This window comes from Chlorocebus sabaeus, chromosome 17 (genome assembly GCF_047675955.1).
Source record: "Chlorocebus sabaeus isolate Y175 chromosome 17, mChlSab1.0.hap1, whole genome shotgun sequence".
Taxonomy (NCBI): Eukaryota; Metazoa; Chordata; class Mammalia; order Primates; family Cercopithecidae; genus Chlorocebus; species Chlorocebus sabaeus.
The window spans coordinates 40,085,247-40,095,631 of NC_132920.1; the positions used below are offsets into that span (position 1 = coordinate 40,085,247).

General features: G+C 51.4%; 1 protein-coding gene across 3 annotated transcripts in view; it reads right to left on the reverse strand.

Moving 5' to 3' along the window:
* MOCS1 (molybdenum cofactor synthesis 1) overlaps window positions 1-9,022 on the reverse strand; it is a 28,066-nt gene extending 19,044 nt beyond the window's left edge. For all 3 annotated transcript variants that reach the window (XM_038006045.2, XM_038006044.2, XM_007972694.3), the window contains exons 1-3: window positions 8,822-9,022; window positions 2,209-2,335; window positions 442-609 (exon numbers count right to left, since the gene is read on the reverse strand). In XM_038006045.2, coding sequence (XP_037861973.1) covers window positions 442-609; window positions 2,209-2,335; window positions 8,822-9,022 — 496 coding nt within the window. The remainder of the gene's footprint in view (window positions 1-441; window positions 610-2,208; window positions 2,336-8,821) is intronic.
* Window positions 9,023-10,385: the final 1,363 nt, after the last annotated feature.

A 10,385-nucleotide genomic window follows, 5' to 3' on the forward strand; every position in this document is an offset into this window, starting at 1 on the left:
TTGCTGAGATGACATGTGAACAGAGACCTGAATGAGGTCGAGGAGAGCGCCCTGAGCTCCCAGCAAAGGGAACAGCACGTGTCAAGGCCTGGCCACATGAATGGGAAGTGGGGGGAAGGTGGAGAAGCCCGCAAGGGTTTTGGAGGTCAGCAAGAGCCAGGTCACGTGGGCCTCCTGGTGAGGACCTTGGTCTCAATGTGACAACAAGCTACTGAGGTCTGGCATTTGCGAGCTTCATGACTTTGGGCAAGTTATTCAACCTAAGCCTCATTTTCTTATCAAAAGTGGAAAGAATAATAGCACCTGTCTCAGCGGGTGTTGAGGGACCAAGTGAATGTCATGCGCTAAATGAATGTCAGCTGTCAATGTTAACAATGACATCAGTGTCCAGCCGGATGAGGCGGCGCTGGGAGGAGTGGCGATGACTTTCGTCCAACTCACCCACAATGTCCACCACGTCTGGCCGGATGAGTGGCTCTCCGCCTGTGAGCCGGATCTTGTCAATGCCTTCCTTCACAAAGAGCCGGGCAAGGGTCAGGATCTCCTCTGTGGTCAGCAGGTTGGCCTTGGGGGTCAGTGGGACCCCCTCCTCGGGCATGCAGTACTGACCTGAGGGAAGGATGAATGGGGATGTGGAGGGAGGAAACAGGCATGGCCATAGCCCTGTGATGCCTCCACTCCTCAACTCTCCATCAGGCCAGTCTTCTCAAACACATCTGGACATGAGCGGAGACCTCACTAAACCTGAGGTGAAAAAACCCCAGACCAGCATCTCCTCAGGCTTGACCTTTCTTGTTTCTAAAACATTAACACCTTTCCCTATGCCCAACACACACAATCTGGTCATAACATCCCTCAGTGGGAGGCCGAGGGCATGGGTTAGAGATTAAGTAGGCTGAGGGCAGAGCCTGACCTCACTTCCTGGGCTGAGTGTGTCTGGGCAGGGGGAAGGGAGGAAGAGGGGAAGGGGAGAAGGGAGGAAGAGGGAAGGGGGAGGAGGGAGGAAGAGGGGAAGGGGAGGAGGGAGGAAGAGGGGAAGGGGAGGAGGGGGGAAGGGGAGGAGGGAGGAAGAGGGGAGGGGGGAGGAGGGAGGAAGAGGGGAAGGGGAGGAGGGAGGAAGAGGGGAGGGGGGAGGAGGGAGGAAGAGGGGAGGGGGGAGGAGGGAGGAAGAGGGGAGGAGGGAGGAAGAGGGGAGGGGGGAGGAAGAGGGGAGGGGGGAGGAGGGAGGAAGAGGGGAGGGGGGAGGAGGGAGGAAGAGGGGAGGGGGGAGGAGGGAGGAAGAGGGGAGGGGGGAGGAGGGAGGAAGAGGGGAGGGGGGAGGAGGGAGGAAGAGGGGAGGGGGGAGGAGGGAGGAAGAGGGGAGGGGGGAGGAGGGAGGAAGAGGGGAGGGGGGAGGAGGGAGGAAGAGGGGAAGGGGGAGGAGGGAGGAAGAGGGGAGGGGGGAGAAGGGAGGAAGAGGGGAAGGGGAGGAGGGAGGAAGAGGGGAAGGGAAGAGGGGAAGGGAAGAAGGGAAGGGAAGAGGGGAAGGGAAGAGGGGAAGGGAAGAGGGGAAGGGAAGAGGGGAAGGGAAGAGGGGAAGGGAAGAGGGGAAGGGAAGAGGGGAAGGGGAGAAGGGGGAAAGAGGGGGGAAGTGGGGAGGAAGGGAAGAGTGGGGGGGAGGGGAGGGGGAGGGGAGGAAGATCAACTTTGGAAGTCCCTCCAGCAGTGGCTACAGGTCCAGAGCAATCTTTGCAAAGATTATGAAATGAGGCCTCTTTGTTATCAGCCTGGTCCTGGATGATTTGTCACGGGACTAGGGCACCTCCAGAGTCAGCAGTGCTGGCATGGGCATGGCTGTCTACTTCACATGTTTATAATGTCCACCACCCCACCCCTGGTCATTTCCCGGACTTCGGGAACTACAGGGAAACAGAAGGAAGGACCCCTGAAGACTGAAAGGTCCAAGACCCAATCTTAATTCTAAATCCAACTGTATTTCTGTTTTCAAATCTAATCCCAAGTAGGACACAGCTTCTACAATCATACAACTCAGCCTTGACCCCTATCTTACCCCTGAAGCCCACCTGGCCGGGTAATCAAGGGGTAGCGGGTGAGGAAGTTAGAAAGCAGAACTGGAGGATTCGGGAGGATTTCCAGGCACAGGGAGATTTCAGAGGCTGCTTCGGCAGAGGGACACCAGCCCAGAGGGGGCCCAGGAAGGTGACTCACATCTGAGGTTGCACTTCTCCGTGAGGGAGATCCGCAGGTAGCTGTGCTGCCGGCCAAAGCTGTCTGTGAGGAAGGCGGAGAAGGGGGCCGCATGCTCCCGCAGGAACTGCCTCCGCCTGGACAGCTCCTGCAAAGACAGGGCAGGGAGGAAGCATGGGCCCTTGCTACCGGGCTGGGGAGAGGCACAAGGAGAACCACCTGCCCCCTCCCTTACTCTGACATCTGTGCGGAGCTTCTAACCCTTCCACATGTTTGGGCTCTGCCACGTCGGGGAAGCTAGGATTGTCCCTCTCATTGAAAAATGAGCTTGAGGAGAAAGACCCACCCCTTAAGTGTTCAGCTCGGGGGTGGGGGGCGGGTGGTGATCTCTGCTGGGAGGATTTCTGGCTGGGCAGCAATGTGGAGGCAAGGGTGTGGGGGAATCTATTAGCCCTTATTCTTCACTCTAGCCAGTGCCAAAAAAAAAAAAAAAAAAAAAAAAAAGGGATTGTGCACCCATGATCTCCAGCATTCGAGCATAAATGGGAAGACACTGCTGAAGGCCACAAGCAAGGCCCAAACCCGTCCTGCAGAGAGAAAGGAGCGAGCCAGCTTCACCCTTTCCCATGTACAAGTCTGAACTAGTTTGATCCATCTCCCTGTGACGTATCAGTCCTTGGAGAGTACCACCTGGGTCCTGATAGATGTTGATGAGATAATTGCTCCAAGGAAGTAACATTTACCAAGCATCTTAAAGTTTCCAAAGAACATTCTGTTTCATTCCCACACCCACTCCACACGGGATTATTATAACTAAAGCTTGGATGGGGTCCAAGAACACCCTCGGCAGAAGCGGGATTCAAATCCAGGTCTTCAGATTCCAGGTTCTCAATTCCTCCCTTCTATCACACAGAGAGAATCTAAGAAGATAGGGAGGATGACAGCTAGGGTGGGTAGAAGTCACTTCTCTAGAATATTTCAGACAAAAAAAAAAAAAAAAAAAAAAAATCACAACCCTGGAAGTCATGCATGAGATCTACAGACAAGGTTCTGGAATGGGGACAAGAAACCCTGGTTTCTGCGGCAGGTATGACCGGGCACACTGTGAAGGTCCCTTAACTTCTCCAGGCCTGCTTTCCCAGTTGTAAAATAAGAATACAGCTATAGGCTAAGGTTGTCTTGCTAGGAGTAAAGACGGGGGCCGGGTGGTAGTGGTGGTATTGGAAGATGGTAGGTGAACACCTAAAATTGTGATGGAGACTAGAAGGCCTCCGGCCCTCCAGAGGTCCAGCGCAACTATGCCTTCATTAGGAGGAAGAAGTATTTGCTTCAGTAAGTTCCTCAGCTCCAGCTGCACATTAGAACCATCTGGAGAACTTTAAAAAAAGATTCCAGTGGAGACTGACTAAATATGGATCTCTGAAGCTGTTATGTTTTCAACCTCTCCAGGTAATTCTCATCGGCAGCCCTTGACTGGGTCAAGAGCCACTGAATGGTTCAAAGATAAGAGATATGAGAGTGTGTGTGAGGCTGCTCTTGATTTTCTGGGCCCATAAAACATTCCTCACTCTACTCATCCCAGGAGAATTTCCCACCACCTCCGAGAAGCCCTGCTCACCATCCCGTGGGGAGTAAGCAGCAGTCACTTCTCTAACTGCAGTCTGCTATAATCACAACAGTCACTTCCTCCCTCCCTGCGGTGTGACGGAGAAAACTCAAACTCACCCCATTGCCTTTCCAGACAGCCCCAGGGGTGGGGTGGGGGCCCTCCATAATCAAGAATTCCATCAGCCACCAGAGTCCAGATGAGATACCTGGGAATCTGAATGTATTGCCGTGCTGTGCCTTCTTTTTCGTCAACAGCTATTTGCAATTCAGTCATGTTAGTCACCCCAGATTCTGCTTCTTCACTTGCCAAGATACCCCACTGAACCCAGTCTTAACGTGTTGGGGGGATGGGGTGGCTGGATGGGGGAGGAGTCAAAATAAATCAAATAATTGGGAGGTGAGAGGACCAAGGAACGTGATTCAGCAGAAATCTGAGCGCAAGCAGTGTGATGGAGCAATCAAGTATGGAATTAGGGGCTGGGTGTGGTGGTTCACACCTGTAATCCCAGCACTTTGGGAGGCCGAGGAGGGCAGATCACTTGAGGTCAGGAGACGAGCCTGGGCAACATGGTGAAACCCCGTCTCTACTGAAAAATACAAAAGTTAGCTGGGTGTGGTGGCAGGAGTCTATAATCCCAGCTACTCGGGAGGCTGAGGCAAGAGAATCACTTGAACCCAGAAGGCAGATGTGGCAGTAAGCCAAGATTGTACCACTGCACTCCAGCCTGGGCAACAGAGCAAGACTCTCTCAAAAAAAGAATGGAATTCAGTGCTTTTGTTCTGGCAATGGGAAAGGCTGGTCAGATTTCACTTTTAAGAACTTTTGTGACCCTATGTGTACCAACCATTCTGAATCCAGCCTCCTAAACACACACACTCTCACCTTGCCAACAATGCAAACTCATTACTTAGATATTAACGAGCCTCATTCCTGCATCTTCTCTCCTCTGACACTGCATGCCCTACTTTCATTCTTCTACTTTTTTCCCTGTCCCTTAAATCTCCTGGAGGAAAAAAATATCAGCACCAGTCAAAGGAGCAAGATTCAGAGGGAATTACAGGACAGAGTAGACAGTAACTCTGCTTGCTCAGGAGGGCTGGGACATGTCAGAAGTAGTAGGAAGCCCTAAACGAATCATATTCCCAGGGTCCCAGCCTGGCCCGGCCTGTTTCCTCTCTGTGAGAAGTCATCCTGCCTGATTCAGTATCCCCAGTGTCTAGCACAGGATGTCGGTACATTTTGAATCACATGAACAAATAGTCCTGTCCCTAAACAGAAAGGTCGTATATGCAAAACCCAGTTAACATGGGGGTAATCATTTCCCAGATCGTCTCTACTGTCAAAATGGTTTAACCTGGTACAGTGGTTCAAAACCCTGGCAGCACATCAAAATCACTCAAGGAGCTTCAAGGACTGATGACAGAGCCCTGTTCCAAAGATTCTAGCTTAACCTAGTGCCTCAGCTGTGCAGCCAGGTCTGAGAACCATCAGCCTAGTGACGCCAAGCGCTAGGTGCTATTTGAATCCAGGGCGAGTTGTTGTGGTTCTGAGCACAGGATTTGGAGTAGACGAGCCTATATTACAAGCCTGGTCTAGCTGTTGAGCAAGTCACCTAAATTCTCCAAACCTTAGTTTCCTCATCTATGCTGTGGAAATAATAATCCAACCTAACTCAACTGGAGGAGTTCCTGGCACAGAGGTTTCCAATCAGTGATCCGTGGAGGAACACCGTTGTGTGCTGTGATCAGTTTTTCTAGTTTGTCAGCTTCCCTTCCCTTCCAAGACCCTGGCCTTCCAACCCTACTAACAGCAGATGGCCAGAGGCGGGGTTTCAAAGCTGCTGCCGCACCACCCACGTGGGGTCTGAGCATCCCCAGGACCACCAATACTGGTGCTAATAAGCATGCACCAGGCAGCCTGCCAGACACTACTGGTCATCTCATGTCTACCCAATGCAGATTGGGGTGGGGTGAAGGGGGTGGGGAAGGGTGGGACAAAGGCATTAAAGTGGGACCCTGCCCTCAAGGTGCCTTCCTCTACTAGTCACTAATCTTGGGCATCTATTTGACTGCTAAAGGCTAGCCCTCACATAGCTCCAAAGTCTAAACAGGGAAGTAGGGTTATTCAGGAGAAAAAAAGCACATTCCGAATCTAAATATCAGTGGCCCTGATTTACCCTGCTATTGGGATGATGTATACTAAGGGCCTCTTAAAATTAATCTCTTTTAAATGAGAGGACCCAGCAAAGAGCCTAGCCTAGCCTGATTCTCCTTCCCCCTCCCCACATTCCCACCCTAAGTGTGACATCTTTACACGTATGGCTTCTGACAAGGACAGTCACATTTCGCTGAAACATGGATTTTGAGGAGCTGGGCAGATTGGAAGTCAAGATGACCCCCTGAAAAGCCCTCTTTCCCTCCTCCCCCTCATTCTCCCTCACCAGGCCCTGCTGTACTCCTCCTACCTTCACCCACACCCACTTCCTTGCAGCCTAACCCCTAGCCAGCATTTGTTTTTTCTGGCCCCCTGAACAGCTGGGTGCCTTTGCCTTGCCTAGACTCACTCTCCCTGCTTCCCCCACCACAGGCAGCGGGCTTCGTCGTTGCCCAACAAAGCCCTTATGGAGCCTCAGAGGGAGAAAGAGGGGTACAGCACTCCCAGGCGGGGCTGAACCCTGCAAAGATTGTCTGGGCCACCTCAGACACAGGCTGACAGGTCACTGTGTCTCCTCCACCCACCTCCCCATTGACCCACACACTACCCCTTTCCATATATAGAAGCTACTCGACCTGTTCTTGAACTCAGCTCATGGCCACCTTTCCGTACAGCTAGCTCCCACTTACACCTCGCTTCTCTCCCTCACATCCTCACCCTGCCACGCAAACAATGCCCAGTGGCTCTCCATCCTAGCTCTCCAAGCACCTCCCATCCCAAACCAGACTACCAGAGCCCTGTGTGGGCGTGTTGGGAGAGACAGACCCTGCAAGAAGGGGTTCAAGGTGTCCCCACCCCAATTGGCAAGCTCTGGAGATGAGCAGAACAGATCCACTTCCAGACTCACTTCCCCTTAGAGTGACAGATTTCTGTACCCTCCCCCATCTTACGATGGGCTGGCCCAGCCCTCTTATTTTATAAACATGAAGCAAAGGGAAGTGACAGCCCCAGAAGCCAGGTGAAATTGGAGGCGAAACTGGCAGGTGAAAACAAGGGACTCCCTGTCCAGTGTGGTCTACTATGCCACGGGACTCGAAGTTTCAAGCAGCTACAATTATTGGTTGAATCCACTGCCTGCACAACCCTGTGTTAAGCGCTTGTGGGGATAGAAAGGCAGAGGTGCACCCAGCCCTCGGGAACTCCCAGTCTGCTGAAGATAACCCTAATGAGATGTCCAGGATTTAATGTGAGTTGACAGAATAGCTATCCAGCAAGTCTAGATGGGAGGGGACTCACAGGACACAGCATGTGCCAGTGGCAGCATGGATAATAGTAATTACCACCAACATTTACATAACACAGCACTTACACGGGCTAAGCTTTGTTCTAAGTATATACGTTAACATATGTTAACTCTTTTAATCCCTGTGACATTCTAGGAAGTAGACACTTTTATTCTCACTTTGCAGATGAGAAAACAGACACTGAGGGGTAAGGGGACTTGGTGAATCCCCTAATAAGGGATGGGGCTGCCCCAGAGTCTATGTTCTCCTTTCTGCCACATTACCCCTCCCTTCACAGTGTAAAGGGATGGACAGGAGCAGGTTCTCTCCCTGGCCTCCACACAGGGAGGACAGAAAAGCATTAGAGTTCCTTGCCCTCTACAGCTCTGCGACTGGAGGAAAGTTAACTTCGATTAGCCCCCTCACCTGAACATACAAACTCTCCTCACCTTACATGGCTTAGTGAGGACTAACGGCTTCCACATGTGAGCCACTCAACACAGGTTCTCTCTCATGAAACACCAGTACAAAATAAACTGGGGGTTGGGGGAGTGGAGAAGAAACGTCCCCTTTTCTTGAATTCTTTAAAGATCTCTCAGCCATCTTGGCTTTACTATCTCTTCAACGATGTTCAAGAGTTCGAGGATACTAAAAAAGTCTTCACTTCCCAACCATGGGCCTGCTTATCTGAGGATCCCAGAGGGGCTTAGGTTTGGGGAAAGCAAATGTGGCGGAAGTCATTGAGCAATATGGGGGAGGAGGGAGCAGTGATCTTATGAATCCCAGGACAGGAAGCCTAGTTCTGGGATATGGGAAAAAACGACTAGCTAGGTATCGAAAAGAGGTTTCACTAAATGAAAAAGAGGTGCTTTTCCCCTCAAATTATTCCCTAACCACCTGAGCAGAAGAACAACCAAAACCTAAAACTTTTCATGACTTGAAACACTCTGAGGGGTGCTGTCAAGGTCAGAGGGATCCTTCCCGAAACCCTAAAGTCAGAGGTATTAATTTCTAACCTGTAGAGGCCAGTCCTGCTCTGTTCTGACTGAACCCTCCCAAGGTTAATAAAAATGAGACAAGGAGAGTCAGTAAAGGATGGGTTACAGAACCCTGGGACTACAGTAACAACTCACCGTTGGTGACACCGAGGTGACATGTTTAGTCAGTCACACTAGGAAGCAGGTGTCACAGGGACACCTGATCTCTGAGCTCTGGGGCTAGGGAGGGAAAATGTTTAAGAAAGAGGGTGGGTGCAAGGCAAGGCTGAAGGGTACCAGTAAGGTATCTCACTGGACCCAAAGTCCCAGTCCTCTGCTTCCCCCAATTTCTGGCCAAGCTCAGAGCCGGCAGGGGTGGCGTGGCTGGGGGGCAGGGAGGTTCTGAAGCGGGACTCCCAGGAGCCTCTCCCGCTGGGTTAGCGGGTGAGACCAGGAGGTGCATCTGGAGAACATCGTTCCACTGAGGAGTACCAAGGGGTCCCTCCTAGAAGCGGTCAAGTAGATAGGCCGGGAGCTACTGAGAGAAAAAGGCAGTGTGCCCGGTCCACTCCCGCCCCGGGAAGCTGTGGACACGGGCGGGGTGGGCTCACCTCCGAGGCAGCTCGCGCGGACTCCCCGGGGCGGGGCTGTGTCACTGGAGCCCCTGAGCTGCAGCTCCGGGCGCTGGACCTTAGGAGCCGCCGCAGCATCCGGGACAGCGGCTGCGCCGCCATGAAGCCTGATCCCAGCAGAGCCGCAGCCCACAGCCGGCTTCGGGAGCACACTGGCCGGGCACTTGCCCCCGGGGTCATCCCAGCAGGGGCGGGGAGGGGCGGGAGGAGGACGGGACCCGCGCAGCCAATAAGCTAGGACGCCGTCCCGCGTGGCCTTGTGGGAGCTGTAGTACGCTCCCTGTGCCCACTTCCCTGGGCCGGGGTAGAGCTCTAGGGCAGAAGGGTAAACTCAGGTGGGGAACAGGGTTCTTTTCCTTCCAGTTTTTCTGGCTGCTCTACTCTCAGATTTAGGTCGTGGTGTGACAGTAGGCAGGACAGGACAAGGGCCAAATGAATGAGGCACTGCCTTGGGTGCGAAATTTAAGAGGGTGCCAGCAAAACTCCGGTTATAATTTTTTAATGTAGTATTTCAAAAAATCATAATAAATTTTCAAAAGTCCGTGAAATATCATCGTTCTAAATAAAAAGATCGATTCTACACTTGCATGACTCACCTCACTCAGTGCACCGTAGTGCAGATTGTGGTTGTAAAACAGGTCTTTTAAGATACACTTCTCCAGGTGTGCCCCAAAAGGATATTAACAATCTTGCCTTCTCCATGGGGGAAAAAAAAAAGGTATATGAGAAGAAGTGACAGAATCAGTGGACAACATTTTTGAAATGCTTCTTACACACCAAACACCATGCTAAATGTTATTTACAACAATCCTGGTATGAATAGAATGTCCATTTTGCAACTGAGGACATTGCGGCTTAGGGAGACCAGGTAATTTTCTCGAAGTCACACAGCTGATAGTGGGTTTCAAACCCAGGGCAATCTGCTTTCTACAGTCATTCAGTCAAGATTCAATATGTGTTGGGAATGGTGGGGCATGCCTCTTCCTCTCTGTAAAAAGTAGAGTGCTGTAGTCCTTTAAGATTTTGGATAACACACACAATGATGAGCTTATGTACTAAGAATAATTATGCTCAAACCAGCCTGTTGTATCCAAAACCCTATCCCTGTAGAATCGCAAGAATAAAACACCGGCTGGAACATACGGCTGCCAAGTGTATGCTTAGGAAGTGGGGATATAGCTCCTGATCTTGAAGAATTGACCGAATAGTGGGAGAGGAAAGAATAACCGAATATAACTGACTTTTACAAATGCAGTGAGACTGCCAGAAAAGCTGAGATGATTTTAGCCTTAGATTCAATGTGAGTTTCTCACAATGATACTCAAAATTCAGAAAATACATTGTGGGGGATGAAAGTGTATCTGGGATATGTTTGAAATGGATACGACAAGTGTGCCAGAGGTCTGCTTACAAGGGGCCTGAAGACCAACTGAGGACTGTTCAAGCTCTGTCCACTGCTAAGTTTAGATACGTCTGGATTTATCAGGGAAACTGAGCATGGGGACAAGAAGGATAAAAAAAATTTTTTTGGTAGATATGAGGC